We start from the raw sequence: 20,362 nt of genomic DNA on the forward strand, positions 1-20,362 counted from the left end.
TTTCAGGAGCATCCCAGGAGTGGCTCTCTGCACTGCTTAGCTAAAGATAGGCGCCTGGTCTATTTTTGATGGACGTCGGGTCCAAATGCCAGTGTTCCCCTCCTGCTCACAGGCACTGTGTGTGAAATACAAGATAATTGACAATGTATTTTAAACGACTAAAACACAGCTACAAACCTTTCATCCTTGTCGTTCATGGACTTTTAAGTGTATTAACAACAACAAAGAAGGACAGCAATACAACAATAAACACAATTAAACCTGACAAAACATAACCAATAGCCAGCTTAACCATGGTAGAACCCCAAAAAAGAAAAACAACGCCGGACAGATAAATCTAGTGTACTCGCGAATCCAGTTGCTTTGCTTCTGAAATGCTCCTGGTGTGAGTTGGCACCACGTGGAAGATGGAACAAAACTTTATCGCTTTTTTGCGTACAGACAGCAATGTTGTCAAAATGATCCCTGTTCCCCGTTCACAAGAAACGCTGCATCGCATGCCAGACTAGTAGTTGGCGAGGCCACTTTGTGAAGAAACACTACGCCCCTATAGACTGAACACATCTTATGGATCACGTCAGGGGCGGCTCGCCCATAGAGGGCGCTGGGGCGCCGCCCTCCCTCCGACCTGTCTGTCTGTTTTTTTAATATATATTATAATTTATCATTTTGAAAAATAATCTTTGTTAATTATATGCTAATAATGGTTTTACTTTGAAAAGTGTTTTGAACTCACCAGAATGATATTTGCATTCACTTTCGTTACTTTTATCATGTTGGTGTAGTAGTATAGCCAATAGGCTGTCTTCTCAGGGCGCCAGTTCGCTCAGCCCCACAGTGCTGGAATTTAAGCCAATGGTTCCCCGGTTGCTATGCAAAAAAGTTTATATTTCGCCAATCAGCGCCGTCAAATTTTATGGTTTGGGGGCGCTGAAAATATCGCCCACAGTATCAGATTAGGGGAGTGCATCGTGCACGCGCACCACGGGACATTTTTTTACCTCAGATGAGAGAAGAATGGCAGCGCCAGTGACGTCGAGTGGAAATAATGTAAAGTTAGTCGCTCTGTCACTCACTCACTCACACACACATAAACACTGTTTCACACACATTTGATATTAAAATAGTTATAGGAATATTAATACCCGTGTGTTTGCTTTGTTTTTTGATGTTTTTAAGTTCTGAGCTAGATTACTGTGTTTCATACTAGTTAAAATCAACTTTCTTCTCATACTTGGGTGTTACCCTCAAGAATGTTGTCCCACCCTCTCTTTCAGAGCCTTTTCTCTCTCTCTTTCTCTAGTATCAACACATTGTTATCCATTATCCAATTGTCAATTTGTCAAAAATATGTAGTCTACAGCTGGGGATTGATTAAACTAGATTGTTGTATTACCTATTTTTTTTTTTTTTACCTATATTATAATTTATCAATATTATGCGTTTGCACTTTTTCTGTCAGCAACTTGTTCATTATCATGAACTGTCAAACTGTTATTATTATTATTGTATTGTTTGACCATTGGTATTGACTGGTTTAAGTTATTTTATTGGTATAGGTAAGGGCATGGCCTAAGGCCTAAAATGCACTAGAATGCAGGAAATCACATCTACTAAATTCAAAATTTTCTGGGGGGGGGACCACCCGACCCCCCTCTTATTCAGCCCCCCCTACAATAATTTTCACCAGCCGCCACTGGATCACGTCACTGTTTTCACATATTCACATTTTTCAAAAGTTTGCGTTTTCAAAAACGCTGTTGTCGTGCAAATGAATGGACAAAACGCATTAAAAGTTTTCAGTTTTTAGTTGAAAATGCTGTCAAGTAAACAGACCCTATACTAACTTTAATTTAAGTAAAGACATTTAAGTAAGTTTAAGTTAAGAAGTAAGTTTAATTTACGTAAAGAAATATTACTGAACCATTTTAGGCATGAATTCTAAAACAAAAAAAAACAAAAAAAATCGAATCAATTGTTGTTCTTTTAATAATAATAGTTTATGAATTCTCAATAAAATGATCATTGCCAATCTCTTAAAAAATATTATTATATAATATTTTGAAAAAAGTTTCTTGCCATTAATAATAATAAAATATAAAATGCATATTATACTATATTTAAATATATAATAACAACAAAGACAATAACTGTATATAACTATGACTAATGGCCAAAGGTCAAATCAATCATGATGATGTTTTGGATACAATATTAGACTCTGACTGGTTAAACCAACTTTTAAAATGCTTCAAACGAGTTAATAATTTTGAAGGCTAAAATCAGGAATTTTCCTATGGGATATCAGCAAGATTTCAGGCTTACAGACACCTGCAGATTTGCTCAATGACTAAAGACGGACCGCTGTGTTCCAGTTATCAGGAACTGAAATTACAGACAGAATGTGCTGATATGAATCAGTAATATTTGGTGGTAAGTTTGCAGATACACTTCCTGTTGAGAGCTCACAGGGATCAAAGTGGACCCGAGATTACCTGTGCTGAAGGTTTAGAATCAATAGAACTACATCTGTGGTGTTTAGGAGTAAGGATTTAATAATTTGAACATCTTCCAGACTGCTCTCCCTTCACTGATTCACAGTAGTCAATCTGCTCCTCAATGGTCAAAATACAATAGGACAGATGCCCCATGAAAATCAGCACACTTTATACATACACACCACTCATTGTTATTTGCCCTGCTGGCTACTGAGGAGACAATGTCACTTCCTAAAAGAATCCCCATGGGAGCTGTTTAATCAGCAAGGCATTTTTTGGGACAATACTCTGGGGCAATTTCTGGTCCCTCAAAGTCATATAAAAATAATCCTGACTGGTAATAGGAGACACTTTTTAAAAATCAACATGCTAATATCAGGATTGTTTTGCCTTCTCTGGCTATTGGGAATAGTTTTTTGGAGAGCTATTAGTTGCAGTGCTCTGTTGGGGATGTAGTATCACTGTAGATGATAGAAATAGGATTAATAAATTGATTAGAAGGGCAGGCTCGGTTATTGGCTTTAATCCTGATTCAATTGAGATTACTGCACATTACATTAAAAAAGGAACAAATTAATTAATTCCTGAATTTCAATTAAGGAAGCAAACAGGAAGTAAAATGATATTCTAAATACATTCAATTGAATTAAATCAAGTAGAATTCAAATAGAAATTCATATAACTGAAGTTTAATTTTTAAATAATGGACTACACTACACTATAACCTACACTATAATACTATACAGAAGCCAAAAAGCCAAAAAATAACACTAATAACTGTAATAATGAGGATTGTAGCAGTAACAAAAGCAAAATAGTCATAATAGCAGCTTTAGAAATAGCACATGTAATTGTATTAGCAATAGTAATAATATAGTAGCAATTACAATTAAGCTGTAATTATGGTAATGGTGGTAAAGACAGCTACACAAACGTAAATGTATAAGCATTTGGTTTTGTTCAATTAGTGATTGGAGGAAAAAAAATGAAAGGACAGTAAAGAAACTGGATGCGAGATAAAATGGCTGTTGAGACATTAGATGCAGAGCAGGTGAGAATCACACAGACAGAGAGAAGGGAGAGGAGGGGGTTGTACATGTCATGAGCCAACGAAGCATCCTCCCATAATCACATCTCTAGCTGGTTGGAACGCAGAGAGGGAAAGAATGTAAGACACAAGGGCAGTGGGGGTGGAGCGGAGAGAGAGAGAGAGAGAGAGAGAGAGAGAGAGAGAGAGAGAGAGAGAGAGAGAGACACACAGCAATGCAGAGCTAGCACAGGAAAAAGTAGGTCAGATTCACACACTCCAATTCAAACGCACACAAGCACAATATCATAGTCATCCACCAACACCCCAACATCCATTTAAAACCCCCAAACTGTTCGCCAGCTAAGCCTTTCTCTCCATCAGCTCAGTTCAGGATGACTAAACAGACAAACACATCTAGCTGATTAGAAAGCAAAACAAGCTTAATGTGACAGAAAAACAGCAATTTACTATTCATACTTGATGTATTTGAATTTTCTCTGAAGAGAATTTGAAGAAAATTCGAAGGACAAAGTTGTTGGCAGTACAAAAATATGATACAATAATATACAAAATGTAATAATATATTAATATGATTATTGTGATATAGAATGTATACTCCATAAACCCGATTTATTTTGTAGCAACACCGTCCAAAAGTGATCCCAGTGCTGAAGTTTCTTCCATGCGTTTATTGTGTTTTCGAATGCTGTGTACATTCATTGAGCTGGTAATGCTGCTTGCCTGTTAATTAATTGTTTTGATTGATTGCTATGTTGTGACAGTGTTTAGTGTTCAATGTTTTATGTCTGGAGTTGTTGTTAATCCACAATTTAAACAAAAATATTTAGCAGCACAACTGTATTCATCACTGATGATGATAATAATATGAAATGTTTCTTAAAGGTGCAATGTGTAATAATTTTGAATATCTATAAACAGAAATGCAATATACCATCCATAACTATGTTTTCAGTGCTGTATTCAGCACTTACTTAATAAACCGTAAATGTTTTTATTACCTTCGAATGAGACATTTATATCTACATAACCGCGGGCACACACTTCTATGAAGGTCGACATATTGTGACGTCACGTTTCTACCATAGCCTACAGCGAACAAATGGCCCCACAGAGCGTGTTTCATCACTACCTTGAAAGAGAAGCAGCAGAAAGCTAAAGCTAGCTATAAACACTGTGTGTAGTGACTTTTCCCATTTCAGTGGTGTAAAATATGCATTTGGATTGTTTCATGTAACTTAGTTCTTCTCATACATGGGATACATGTGCTGGTTACGTTCGTTAGACAGCTGATTAGTACTCTTGTCATTGACCGTAAAACAGTATGTTACAGGAATCACAACCTGTCGATCTTGGAAGCATTTTAGTAACGGACGTGGAGCTCTCGGCATCTCGAAAGATTTTGATCTTCGTTTTAGTCCTCTTTTTGTCTCAAAGGCTGCTTGTCAAGGTCCCATAATGTATGGACAAAATAATAACAGCATGAGCGGAAACCGAGGGTAGCACGGATATGACGCCATTGACTGGCGACTCCTCACCCCTGCTCACATGCCCCATTTCCTTGGTTAAAATCGCAATTTTCTCACGATTTACAAATAGTTTTAAACATTTGGGATATTGTAAGTAATCAACTAAAAATATATAACATTTTAAAATAACCGTTTTCTATTTTAAAATGTTAAAAAATGTAATTTATTCTTGTGATGTCAAAGCTGGATTTTCAGTTCAATTATATTTCACACTATTACTGTTTTTACTGTATTATGATCAAATAAAAGCAGACTTCTTTCAAACAAAACTGTATCAACTCCAAACTTTTGAAAGGTAGTGTAAATATACTTTAAAAACAAAATATTATAATAAATGTCACTTTTGTGTCAATAGTGTAGAATAAAAGGTTCCACCTGCCTTAAAACTTCAAATTGTGTAAAAAAAGGAAATGTTTTATAAATATCACATGCATTATACTTGACTAAAAAACAAATGCAAATGGAACTTTACCACTGAAGCACATATGTGTGTAAATGCACATTTAAGATTGCAAATTCCCACTTATTTGTTTCGCTCGAATGGGGTGAAATGAGTTTTCCCTCAGCAGGCTACTGTAAGCAACTTATTTACATACGAATTCCACTATAATCACTGCAACAGGCAATTCATAGCAGCCTTTACCTTGAAAGGGTAGGCAAATGGAGCTATTTAGAGAAGAATCTCTCTTTCTTACTCATTAGTATTCTAAACCGGCAGGCCAACTAATGGACTAAATATCAGACAGACATGGATCGTCTAGTTGCTATGGGAACTGCATCTGCAGCACCAAGAGTGAGGTGAGGTGAGAAATACAGAGGAAAAAAATAAACAGATGGGATAAGAAACAGAGCTAGTGCAGGCTCAGAGAAATAATGGAAAAGCAAAAGTGAAGCACTGGAAGGACAAGAGGGCTAAAAACTTGACAATCTGGAGGCTGAAAGAGCGTTCAGCATGAAGGATGACCTTGCTGAAGGACACAATGATTGCAGCCAGCACCTCAACACAGAGTCACTGGCAACAGACTAATGAGGCCTGAAAAAACGTTTGCATTACTGTGAGCATTTATAATACAGCACATTAGGCACAGAGTAGCTTCCTGCCCAGCTTGATGCTGTATCATGCCCGTTTCTCATTACACTGGTGCTAAAACACACACTTAAGCCAGCCAGTGACTTTAGAATTAGAAACCTGATCCCATCAATGGAAGAAATGCACCTCTGCCTCTACTCGGAAAGTCTTCTCTAAAAGTCATGATTGATTTATAAAAAGAACGAAAATTGCTGCAGCACAAATTACGGTCTGGACAGAGACACATATTTTGTGCTGTCTACACTGAAAACTACGAAGAAAATCGTTAGCCAGACTGTAATGTACACTACATTGGGTTCGGTAAGATGTGTTTGGATGAAGTATATTATGCAGTAATATTGTGAAATATCTGAAAAAAAAAAAATTTATATAACTGTTTTTTTATCTTAATTCATTTTAAATTGTAATGTATTGGCAAAACAAATGGGTTTGGTTTAACTTGTTAATTGTCACACAAATAGAAAAAGGGTATAAGGAAGTGGCCAAAACCACTATTATCCATGTCCCATCATGCCTTGCAATCAGGTATCAACCTTTAGGACTACTGCTGGACCATGAGGATTGCTGTAAATTCCTCTTCTCTCTCACCCAAATACACATATTCAGAGTCTTTGTCTAACAGAGTTACAGAGAGGTGCAGATTGGAATCTGGCCCAGTTTTGTAAGTGATGGGATGGAGGTCATTCTGAGGCACTCTGGCTAATAAGCACGCAGAAAGTGATCAAACAACCAACAGGGATCAATAAAGAGTAATGGCATGCGATTGTGCTGAGTTGAGAGATTAAACAAAGAGAGAAAAAAAGCAATAAAGCGAAGCCCAGAAGCCAAAAGAACGTGAAGGATGATTTCATATCAGTACCTGCTTTTATTGTCTAAGAGCATTTCAATGACCCTGTGACCTTATATGCATGTCAATATACAATTACAGTGCCAGGTAACGAAAAGCCCCACACTTGCTTTCCTACTGCCTGAAGCACAAGTCTTTGACCCCCTAATCCTTAACGCTATAATGATGTCAGAGGTTCAGGAACGACACTCACTCAGACATCCAAACTCCAGGTCACTCTCCCAGGAGCTTTGAAACAGGATTTGAGTCCAAAAGGCACCATTCATTCCTTCAGAGAAGTGTTAAAAGGAGACAGACTTAATGGATTCCTGTAGAGAACTCTTTCATTTAATTTCACAGGGCCTTTTAGTTCAAGCTACAGTGATCAATAGAAACAAGGGTCTTCATTCAGATGAGACACTAGCTGAGCTGACACCAACACCTTTGTTTCGAGCCCAATTTAAACAGATTAGACCAACACACTGGATTTGGCATCTCACAGAGGAATTCCCTCTTTTGTAAGAGTTACACAGGCTAATAAAGGAGACTCAGGAGTTTTCTTGCTGCAACAAAGAACCTCAAGACTCGAAATAGTGTAGCTAATCCTGATCTGGGTCTTCACACGTTCTGTTTAGTGTATGAGTGAAGCGCTCTGTGAAAACTGTGACAGGATGAGTGACGGCTACGGTGATGCAGACAGATGTGTGCGAGCGTGTGCGCATGTCGGCCAGAGAGTGTGTGGGTGTGTATCTGTCGGGCTGTGGCTCGAATCTCTTTGAATAATGCTTAAAGGCAGGTGTGATAGCTGGAGCGATGAGGCATTCCCTCGGTAGAGAGAAAGCGGTGCAGTGCTTCCTGTGTGCTGCGCATGCCAATGATGAAGAGCCTGGTTAAAAATAGAGCTGCAGTCACACAACCTTAAATATTTAATATCCTACATCTCATCCATGGAAGAGAAATATTGAGCCTCCACAGGCAGCATTTTAAAGGGATAGTTTTTTTTTTATGATAGCGTTCGATCAAGATAAGCGTGAAGGGTGCTAGTGTTTTTATTCTCTTTATAAATACATGTTGTTGATTAATGAAGCCTATATTACCTAATTAGATATGTGGATGTACATTTTTCTTTTATTCTTCTGTTTATGGTTTTACTGCCTGTACAGCACTATGGTCAACTCGGTTGTTTTATTCAGTGCTTTATAAATACATTTGAATTTGAATTTGAATAGTTATTAAGAAAAAATGTAATTGTTATTAATTACTAATGTCATTCAAAACCTTGTGAAATGACTTTCTCCAGAGCACTTTTTGATAAATATACTAGTTTAACTAATGCAAACTGAATTGGGTTATATAACTAAAACTATTGAGAACAAATGTGAAAAATTGAAATTAAGCTGAAATAAAATATGAATATTAGATGAAAAATATTAGATGAAAAACTAACTGAAATAATTGAAGTTAAAGCACAAACTACTAAGTGTAAAAAAAAAAAACAAATTGAAGAAGTACAATTAAAGCTGGAATAAAAAAATAAACTTATCAAAGTAGTAAGTAATTTCAGTGTGTTTTTCAAACAAATCATGAAGCTACAAAATACTTCCATGGTAGAAAGTAGAAAGTCATTTGAGAGTTTACAATTTTGGTTTGTGTTACTTGTGTATCTGTGTACTATTCCTTTAAGTCATTAAGGACAGTACGATCCCAATGCTAAGGTTGCTCCAAAAGACAGCAGAGTTTGCTAATTCAGTGAAAAATACATAATTTATCATGAATTGCTTTTTCATAATATTAGTTTAATATTTAGTATAATATATTGCATATTATCCAAGTAATAATTATACAGAATGTTCCTAAAAATAATTTAATATAATTAAAAATATTATTTATTCAACATGCGTGTTATCTCTATTCATGCTTATTAGAGTATTGCATTGTTAACATTAAACTCAATTGTGAAATGAATTATGAATGTGTACTTCACTTGAGGTTCAATGCTGCCTAAATAGACAGCAGACAGAGAGATGCTGACACAATGGTGAGGATAAGTTTCAGAGAAAAATAAAAATTTTGGGAGAAAACGGGCACTTGGAGAAATAATACTCTTATTACATACAGTAGAACTCAATTGAGATATCAGAGACTTTGTTAACAGTCTTACTGCAGATAAGAGGGTTATGATTTTACTCGCATATGGCACAGACTTTGCCAGTCACACTGGTTTTCAATACATGGGACGTTCTTCCAATCTATTAATAGCACAGGAAAAAAAACGGATATGTCTGCAGTTTTCCCGTAAAGCCACTCTGGCAGAAAGTCAAACCAGTTCAGTGTCAAACCTCAGCGAAATGTGCCCAGACATCCAAACACACTTAACGTCCACATCATGAATAATGGCATAGGTTTGGTATAATTGAAAATAATTTCAACTGACTACTATTTTTGTATCACTACCTCTCAAAAGCTGCTATACAAGCTCTTTTCTAGATGTCACCATTGAAATCGCAATAGGAAGTGAACTGCGAGAGGAAGGACTAGTGTCTCTGCAGTGGCTAGTGCTCGGGCTGATGTGCGGGACAGCAGAGGAGAGATAAAGGTTAAGTACACATCTACAGGGAGAGGAAAGCAGCAGAACACAGCAGCCTCTGAGCCTAGCCTTTTGTTCAGCCAATGGATCACGCTGATGGATGGATCCAGAGAGAGCTTACGGCTGCAGGTCATTAGCAGCGAAACGTTAGCAAGGTGTTTTCTGAAAAACACCCAGCTTGGGGAACACAGGGCTTTATTTACAGGATAAGCAGCGAAGCATCTTTGTAAGGAAAGTCGATACCACACATTTTGTAGCCAAGCTACAGTCTTCATCTATCTGGCCAAGTAAACATGATATGAACGGCTCTATTTTAACTATCTAATTCTAAGCGCATGGACTAAAGCACATGGCAGAAGTGCACTTAGAGCGTGTGCGAAACCACGTTTGCTAGTTTAACGACGGGAAAAATGCTCGACATCCCGGCGCGTGGTCTAAAAAGGTTGTCCCTATTCTCTTAATGAGTAATGGGTGTGTTTTGAACAGATCTGCTCGTGTGTGAGGTTAATGTGCGCGAGCAGACCATCTACGGGACAAAGTGTATGCATGTTCTGGACCCACCTATATGCGCACATTACTAACGAGCTCTTTAAATAACAAAAAATATATATTTTGGGACGTCTACTTTAGCAACGCGCCAACAATGTGCCTGAACACATGACCTGCCATGGCCACACAATGTACAGTAGATGTGTATACTTTCTGCAGTGGCGTAGGTTTGATTTTGAAATTGGTGGGGACGGGGACATAAATATATACATATATTTAAAGTTTTGATCGAAATTATTGCTAGGGATTGCTACACATCCCTGGCGTCCCAAATAAATTATACGCCCCTGACTTTCTGGACTAGGTCTGTTATTGTGCATGTTCTTAAAGGTTGTTTCAGGGCACTGTATATGTAGGGACACTTGTATTATAGAGGGTTTATGTTTTAAATCATAATCTGCCTGGTCAGCCAGACTCATTTGACTAAAACACACAGACACACAAAATGGAAACATTAATTCAGACAACCTTCATCTTTGAATCTCTTGGCTTTCCTCTAATCTCAGTACATTGACAGACAGATACACTCTACATACCTCAGATAACCTTTTGAGTCCATCTCATTTTTTACACAACAGAAGAAACAGAACATCAAAAGGGCTGTTATAGTATGGTGCCTGACAATTTCAGGAACCCTTAGCCATCACAGTATGGCGAACTAGGACATAATTTAGCAAGCATCAAGCAGAACATCTATTTCGTTTGGCAGCTTCTTTGAGGCATAAAGTAACTCTCAAATCTAGAAGAAACAATTTGTCTACCGCATCATAAAAAGCCAAAGGGGGTACCGATCCGACAGGGCTAAGCTGTCTTCTCTGTCCTCAAAAGCCCTGAACTGGCTCTACAGAGTGTACAGAGGGTGAATTATTATGGTTGGCATTCTTAGCCTTATGTGCCCAGGCCCTGTCCCCAGAGTCCCGCTATCTCTCCCAAATCGCTCTCAGGAGCTCCCCTTGCTGATTATCACCTTTTGAAATGGCTGAACATGGTCCCCACCAGCTCTCCGATGCGGCTCTCCCCTGCTGGCACCATGCCTTGCAAGCACACGATTAGGTCCTGGTTGTCTTTGGTGTGGAAGACGACCAGCTGGTCCTTCCCAGGGGAAACGCTCATTCCGGTCACCTGAGACAGAAAGAAAGGGTGATGCCAGTTAAAAACGCACTCATACAGACACAGAAGACCAGCGTTCACTAATAAGCCCTTCCATAATTTTGTTCCCATTATTGTCAACCTGGGTGGGCCCTGGGTTTTGGTGGTGCACTCTCAGGAAACATCATATATCTGTTGGTACATTGAAGTGTGAGAGCAACTGGTGTGGGAGTTTTTTTTTAAGACATGGTTCCAGCCCAATTACCAACAACTGGTCAAAACAATAATTTAACATGAGACAGGTGATAATTAAAGTGATATTAGATGTTTGAGTATGGTGGTTCGGTGATTGGTACCTTGGGTTCTAGTTCAAATGTGTCAGAACAGACTGCAAAGGTCAATGACATTATGTTTCTATTATGTGCTAAATTAAGTATTTAAAATTATAGTCAGGTAAGGGCAATGACTTAACTTGAAAACACCTGAACTATCATCCATTTCAGTGTATTAACTGAATTTCATTTTCACATTTTTTGTAGGGCTTTAAGCAAAAATGTCAAAAATGATCTAGAGATTGTCAAATAAAGAAAATCATTTAAAAACAATTTAAAAGACAATTATATTATATTTTATATTATATTATATTATATTATTAATAACATTGACTGCCATTTCAAAGTCTGGTTTAAACACCATACAGGAAGCCACTTTATTGTCATTTGACCAGAAAACTGTAAAAAAGAATATGATAGAGCTGTAGTCTCTTAAAAATGTCAGATCATCAACCTATTTATGACATGAAAAGGATAGCTCAGGTTGGCAAATGGAGAAATCACAAAAAAAAAAAATGGAATTTGTAATAAAATTCCACACACATTTTATTACAAATGACATTTTATTATGACGTTTCTGGAAATAATGATTAGAGTCTTTACTTTTCATGGTCACACCAATCAACACTTTTTTGTCTCAAACTTTATGCTGAAAATTTCATAAATGTTCTTCAGGTATTTACATTACATTTGTAACTGTATTTTTCCAGATGAAGCACTTCAAACTGTGTAATGCAGTTTCCTTAAGGAAAAAATGTATTTGTCTTTCATCTCTCTCTCTCTCTCTCTCTCTCTCTCTCTCTCTCTCTCTCTCTCTCTCTCTCTCTCTCTCTCTCTCTCTCTCTCTCTCTCTCTCTCTCTCTCTCTCTCTCTCTCTCTCTCTCTCTCTCTCTCTCTCTCTCTCTCTCTCTCTCTCTCTCAATTCAATTCAATTCAATTCAATTGAGCTTTATTGGCATGACTGTAAAATAGCACAATATTGCCAAAGCAATAGTAATATATAAACATATATGTAGATAAATAAAAGTGAAAAAAAAAATAAATAAAAATAAGCAACAACAATAAAAAAACATTTCCATGTTATGCATAAATATACCACAATAGATTAAAAAAAAAAAAAAAAAAAAAAAAAGATATATACAATAAGTACAGAGAGCAGTTTAATGGAAAAGAGGGTTCATCCCTTCTCCCTCATATGATGGCAGGAGGACACGTACTGCGCTGCCAGGTGAACACACTCTTCTTTTTCTCCCAAAATATAAGACAGTTTGTTTATGGGGCTCACTTGTTGGAATTGAGGTACAATCTGTGCTATTTGTGTGAAATAAGCGTCTCTGATGTTTTTATACTTGCTGCACTCGGTGAGGAAGTGCAGCTCGTCCTCTACGGCCCCATCAGGGCAGTGCGGACACACTCGGAGCTCTCTCTCTCTCCAGCTCTGCTTATGTCGGCCCGTCTCCACACACAGACTGTGGTCACTAATGCGATACTTAGTTAGGAGCTTTCTCTGACCATAGTTACCGATATCAGTCAGGTATGGAGCCAATTTATAATCTGACTTTATTTTGTTGAAATATTTTAGTTTATTTAGTTGTGTGACCTTTATCTGCCAATCGTGTATGTATTCTTCTTTGGTTATTTTCCCTATTTCTTTTACTTTTGAGTGTCTGAATTGAATTGATGAGTTGAGTTGGTGTTTTTCCACTAAATGTATCATGGGGTCGCCCTCAGTGAGTCCTGCCCTGTATCTGAGAGCGCAGTGATGGTAACTCTCTGTCTGCGCGTCTGAGAGATGGAACCAGAACTTTACGGCTCTCTTCTGGATCTCCGATAGGAGAGGGAATCTGCCCAGTTCTGCCCGGCACCCCAGACTGGGAGCGTTTCTGTGAGTTCCCAGGATGTTTTTGCAGAACTCGAGGTGGAAAATTTCAGCCGGGGTTTTGTCCCAGGTTTCGTAATTTAGTTTAAATTTGGGCCCCCAGATTTCACAGCCGTAAAGAAGGATGGGTTTGATGATGCTGTCGAAGATTTTCAGCCACAGTTTGATGGGTGGGTTATATTTGAACAGGGGTTTTCTTATACTGTAATAAGCCCTACGTGCTTTATCAGTCAGATCTTTTATTGTAGTGTCAAATTTTCCAGAAGCTGAGATTGTCAGACCCAAATAATTATAACAGGTGACATGATTAAGAATTGTTCCCCCAAGTGTAAATTTGTATTTTTTGTCAGTAAGGCGAGACACTCTCTCTCTCTCTCTCTCTCTCTCTCTCTCTCTCTCTCTCTCTCTCTCTCTCTCTCTCTCTCTCTCTCTCTCTCTCTCTCTCTCTCTCTCTCTCTCTCTCTCTCTCTCTCTCTCTCTCTCTCTCTCTCTCTCTCTCTCTCTCTCTCTCTCTCTCTCTCTCTCTCTCTCTCTCTCTCTCTCTCTCTCTCTCTCTCTCTCTCTCTCTCTCTCTCTCTCTCTCTCTCTCTCTCTCTCTCTCTCTCTCTCTCTCTCTCTCTCTCTCTCTCTCTCTCTCTCTCTCTCTCTCTCTCTCTCTCTCTCTCTCTCTCTCTCTCTCTCTCTCTCTCTCTCTCTCTCTCTCTCTCTCTCTCTCTCTCTCTCTCTCTCTCTCTCTCTCTCTCTCTCTCTCTCTCTCTCTCTCTCTCTCTCTCTCTCTCTCTCTCTCTCTCTCTCTCTCTCTCTCTCTCTCTCTCTCTCTCTCTCTCTCTCTCTCTCTCTCTCTCTCTCTCTCTCTCTCTCTCTCTCTCTCTCTCTCTCTCTCTCTCTCTCTCTCTCTCTCTCTCTCTCTCTCTCTCTCTCTCTCTCTCTCTCTCTCTCTCTCTCTCTCTCTCTCTCTCTCTCTCTCTCTCTCTCTCTCTCTCTCTTCACCCAGATAGGGGCTAGGGTTCAACGAACACAGTCTGGTCTAAAGTAAAAAAGAGCTAGGGGGAAATCGAGTGTATTGACTCCCCCGTGGATCAGTATTCCAGGGCAAAAATCACTAGCTGAATAGATTAAGAAACTAAGGATCTCTAGTCCACATCTAAGATTTGGTGATGGACACATAGAGAAAAGATGCAAGAGGGAGACAGCTGGTGTGACCAATTTAGGACCGCATTATAATACAGTCATTATTGGATGCCGGATATGAGCAATTTGTCACTTACAGTTTGAGTAAATATTTAAAGAGTTACGAAAGAATATTTAAACAGTTACGAAAGACAAATGTGAGTATGACACTGTTGACCAGTCCAGAACAGCTTGTGGTATCCCGATATCCATATAATACTTGTGGAAATATAGATCAGGCAAACCCCTGGTGTCTGGTAGAAACCAGTAGAAAATTAGTCACATTACTACTGACTTCCTGTGTTTGAAAATGATTGAAGGAATTGTAGTGTTCCCACTGTTATGTAAAAGATTCATTAATTAGTATCATGCAGTGTGATTTTATGCACTATAGGCTACATATCTTCTATTTCCTCATTCCATATTAATACTAGGCAATTTTATTATAATGTCTTATCATCATTCCGTGATAAATTAACCAAATAAACATCATTCGGGAAAATATAAAGACTACAAAGAGGTCTATGAAGCGTAAAACAGCCTGCAACAGGAGAAAAAAAAGATGAAAACAAAGAAAGACCACAGAAGTGCAAAGACACAAGCAAGCCCGAGCAGAAGGAACACACAGAGGAGGCAAATTTGTGCACATGCTGAAACGATACTAGACATCAGCTGATCTCCACTCCCTCCGTCACCATGACAACCCCATCCCCTGGGATGTTGGCATGACAACAGTGAAGAAAGAGATGGATGAAGAAGGAGGAGCGTAGCTGAGTTGCAGAGTGGATTTTTTTATGGGTGGGGGGGTGGGGGTGGGGATTAACGTGGTGTTTTTTTTTTTTTGTTTTTGTTTTTTGATAACTCTGTAATGGTTTTTTTAAGACATGGTTCCAGCCCAACCATTTAATAATGCAATGAGTGTCCTTGATATCCCTTTTGTCTTTGAGGTGTTTGCTGACACATAAATCATTTTATCAATTTCCTTACCTGTGCGTTCTGTGACACTGGAGCAATAAATAAATGTGAGGGGCAGGAAAGGTTTAGCAGGGGAGTGACCTTTCCTTGATCAAGAGATTATTCCCTGATTTTCGAACCACTGTGCACATAATCAAAGCAATAAATACGCGTATAACCGCTGTATTTGTGTTAAATGAAGTACAAAAGAATACTATTGAACACTGTTGATAAATTGAATTGTAAAATTCAACTCGCTTCTCCCACTACTAATGCTGCCAATTTAATTGAGTTAAAATACTACAATAGCCTATATATTTTTTTTTTCAATAGTTTGGGGTCAGTAATACATTATATATATACAGTATATATATAAAAATATATTTCAAATAAATAATTTTGAACTTTCTATTCATCTAAAAGATGCATCATGGTTTCCAAAAAAATATTAGGCAGCACAACTATTTTCAACATTGATAATAATAAGAAATGTTTCTTGACCACCAAATCATCAAATTAGAATGATTTCTGAAGGATCATGTGACACTGAAGAACATTCAGCTACCACCACAGGAATACATGACACGTAAATAAATTACTATTTTACTATTCACTATTTTAGCTATTTTATCATTTGTAATAATATTTCATATTACTGTTTTACTCTATTTTGATCAAATAAATGCAGCCTAAATGCAAATAAAAGCTGATGTTTACTCATTCAATATATTTATTGATTCATTCAATACAAATAAATAAATAGCTCAAGCACTCAAAGGTCTAAACTCATATAAAACTAATCCCAGAGACAAAGGGTTTGCTTGACCTGAGCTGTATTTCAAGCACAACAGAAAATTACTTTAGTGTAAAGCTATGTTATGTAAACTGACTATGACTGGAATGACTAGATGTTGTACCAATTTTAGCTCAAGATAAAACATTTTGGGTTTACCGATTAAAACAGACTTTATTAACCCTGGAAGTATATAAACAATCCATTTTAATTTTAACTGTGAAGAAAATTACATCACTAAAATCTGAATCGATTTCGATCGATGATCGGCAGTCTTATTATTCTGCTGCTTGAGTGCAACCTATGCTTACTTAGGTAAAAATAAGGTTAATATTTACATTATAGAGTGGGATGCTCTTCATGGGCTTGTACTGCTTGACAGGGTCCATTTTGTAGAGGTGGCGATCAGTGATGAGCAATGCTCGGTCCTCTGCTTTATTGAAGCGATTGATCTGTTAAGATAATATTGCATACGTAGGTTAACAACATACAAAGCAAACACCTGCGACTTGAGCAGTGATACACATTAACTGTGAGTCAGAGAAGTCTGAACCGATTACAATCAAGGACATACTTTGCGGACATTGCAGGAGAAGAGGATCCTCATGAACTTATCTTTCCTCTGCAGATCACTGGACACCAAAGTAAAAGAAGATGCTGTCCCAGGACTGTCCCTTTTCTAAGAACAGAAAAATTCTGGTGTTAAAGATTCTATACTAAATGTATTCTAATTTATTTTAAACCATCTGTTAATCTCAGACACATTGTGTGATTTTAAACACTAACCAGGTAGTTGCCCTCCCAGGCTCTCTGTAGTCCTAGATCTGCTCTCTGCCCCTTCAGGCACTCCAATGTGGCCACTTTAGCCCTGACCTGCATCATCTCCTCTGGAGACAGGCCTTTAATTAGCGTCCAGGCCCACCATCTAAAATGATTTCAAATAAATATCCTAAACACAAATCCATCACCTGGAACATACACCGTAATTGTTACAGGAATGTACTGTAAATATACTGAAACCACACTCAAAATGCTATTCAAAATATAACCTAAACTTGGAAATAAGCAGAAAGTTCTGTGGTTTTTAAAAAAGTGAACAAGGAAACATTATGGAGTAAAAATGGAGTAGAAATTTCAATAATTTACCAAAACATTTGCATGTTGAAGGGGTCATGACACGAGACAAATTTGGTCTTTGGATCATTAAACATCTTGCAAGTTTCATAGTGTAAAACAAAGAATCTATTTAATTAATTCGTTTTGATATTGCGGGATCTAATTATTAGTTTGCGAACCCCAGTTTGAGAAAGCCAAAAGGTAGTAAACCAAATACTGATGAGAAATAGTGGAATTTGTGTTAATTTCAGTCAGATTTTACACTCAAGTTGTTATGCTGATAATATAATTTGTATTGAAAATGTTGCTTACATGTTTTTTTCAGGTGCAAACAATCGATGTTACCCTCAAATTGTTATACTGTTATATTTTTATAGTTTTTATTTTATTTTTATGATGTAGGTGCACATCTGCTGTCTGACTAAAAATCTAAACACCAGGAATATTATTTTGACTTTTTCAACATTGTTTTCAGGGTCAGAGCTGTGTTAAGGCTCTTGTGAATAGATCTCCAACAAAGCTTTGATCCAAAGATCAATATGTGCCCCAGGCTCAACAGCCCTGTTAAACACAAGAGAGCCTTTCCTTTCTTAAAGACCTAGGAAATACACAAGCCTTTAGCAAAAAAAAAAAAAAAAAGAACATTTCCTTGTCCAACAATGATAAAGAGCTGAAAGCATTAAACTGAGTCAGAGACATTATATTGTCCCCCTTCACACGGCTGACGTTAATGCAGAACAGCTGAAGCCATACATGACTACTCCATGAGTCACGCAGAGCCTGTTCTCTATAACTCTGACCTGTTGTAGATGTTCCTCAGCGCCTCCTCAAACTTCCGCAAGACCTTGGGCGGTGTGGGCCATTTCACATGTTTACCATGATCCTTCATGCCACGGACATTTTTGAAGCGGCGGTTGACCTCTCGGATGTATGACTTAACCTTGTATCGTCTGTACGCCTGGATGATGATAAGAGCGGCACGCATGCGGCGGTAACGCCTCCTGGCCAGTGTTCCACGCCACACCTGAGTGAAAGAGTGCGATAAAAAAGAGTGTGAGTGAAAGTTCAAGATTAACATTGTAACCTAATGCAAATATCACAATATCAATGAAACTTTTGGACTATCTCAAGGCAAATGCAAATAAAGACATGACAAAGGCAATATCAACAACAGACCTTTACTTAACATCTTCTGTACACAACATGGTCAACTAAAAATATTAGTTTTTTGACTGAATTTAAATGCTATCTGTCAGTAAAATGGACATAAAAATGACATGAACATTTTTCAAAATTTACATTTCAGACAAAAGACAAACTCAAAATGAAAAAAGGTGAAAAGTTTTTAAAAATGTATTGTTAATCTGATTTTTTTATTATAACTGTATCGGAACACGGTTACATATTTTCTTATATCTAGATGCATAACGTCATTCCAAGCATTTCGGCTACTCCTCAGGTCTAAATATAGCAATTTGCATCTTGTTTATTTGTGTATGAGAATACCCCTGGAAGAGATACAGTATATCATGGTGCCAAATATAACGCATCTGCTCCAATGATACATATAATGTGATCTGTGGCACCCAAAGTGCATTTCTCAGGATGTAAAGCTGGTCTTAGACATGAATAATAGATGATAATGGACCTCTGGGGAGCTGTTTAAGTGGCTCAGTACTCAGAAAAAAACCCCACCATATGTTGAATCCACATTACATTGACTCAGGTGGGACTGGGAAGAGGTGAAAGGAGCCTTATGTCAGGCAAATGTGACATCATAAACATGAGGTTAAACTTGATGTGTTGTCCAAAGATATCAATTCCAATGTCTTTTTCCAAACGCCTGTCTTAAAAATTGAGAATGCTGCTTTTTGGTGACCTGGACGTTCACCACAGTTGCCTCAAGCTTGCATTATATGGTTTAAAATTCAGTATCAAATTTTGTGTTAAATTAAATTAAATTAAATAAAACTTAACTCAGCACTGTAGTGTGGGCGAGTAGTACCCCTACATGGTCTTTGCCTGTGTGCTAGTACTGACCTCAAGGAAGAACTTGCTTTGAGTTTTGTGCTACTGTGACTGAACCCATTACGTAACTTAACTGTATGACTAATGCAGAGGAGTGCAAGAACAGCAGGACTCCACATTCATACTCAGCAAATCTGATACCCTAGGAACCACATCACTAAATTGATGCGATGGACATGATGTGCACTTGTGTCATTTCTAAACACTTATCAATTAATCAGTCCGAGAGAAATGCAGGAAAATACAGATAATAACTTATTGACATTATTGATTATGCATTCATTATGATGTATTACAGATTACATAAAGGTAATTAGCTTTGCTAATTAGAGGTTGAAGGGTGCATTTCAAATTTTGTACAAAGCAGCATGTTGCCAATTGTTGAAATTTGCTTTAACTACAATTTTGTTTTTAAGTTTATGGAAATTATGCTGCTGATGATTTGCAATTTTAATGTCAAAAGGTATTTACATATTACATAAGGGAATAACTTATTGCATAACCAATTGTTTTTGTCAGACTAAAAGTCTGATCAGATGTTTTTAGGCTGTCTTTTCAAGGGGGAGAAAATTATTCTGAAATAAATATTGACAACAAGGCATTAACAGCAGATGCATGTGAATTTAAATCGAGCATTCACACATGAATTTAATATACATATATATTGAAATTGTGTAATGCACACCTACTGTAGTGTGTGTGTGCATATACACATCTATATCTATATACTGTATGTATACACAAACAAACAGATACACATACACATATCTAAATTGATTCAATCCCCTTTGCAAATCAAACTTCTGGCTGGTTACAAAGAACAAATCCAACAAAAGAATGGGTTAAGATTCCCCAGAAACGCTGCACGAAGCTG

General features: G+C 37.6%; 1 protein-coding gene across 2 annotated transcripts in view; it reads right to left on the bottom strand.

The window, feature by feature from the left end:
- The window catches only part of myo1d (myosin 1D), a 69,150-nt gene that overhangs the window by 6,965 nt on the left and 41,823 nt on the right, over positions 1-20,362 (bottom strand). For both annotated transcript variants that reach the window (XM_039664897.2, XM_039664896.2), the window contains exons 17-21: positions 18,261-18,484; positions 17,131-17,269; positions 16,919-17,023; positions 16,683-16,796; positions 11,095-11,249 (exon numbers count right to left, since the gene is read on the bottom strand). In XM_039664897.2, coding sequence (XP_039520831.2) covers positions 11,095-11,249; positions 16,683-16,796; positions 16,919-17,023; positions 17,131-17,269; positions 18,261-18,484 — 737 coding nt within the window. The remainder of the gene's footprint in view (positions 1-11,094; positions 11,250-16,682; positions 16,797-16,918; positions 17,024-17,130; positions 17,270-18,260; positions 18,485-20,362) is intronic.

The sequence above is a fragment of the Pimephales promelas genome, chromosome 17 (genome assembly GCF_988280905.1).
Source record: "Pimephales promelas chromosome 17, fPimPro1.hap1.1, whole genome shotgun sequence".
Classification (NCBI taxonomy): domain Eukaryota; kingdom Metazoa; phylum Chordata; class Actinopteri; order Cypriniformes; family Leuciscidae; genus Pimephales; species Pimephales promelas.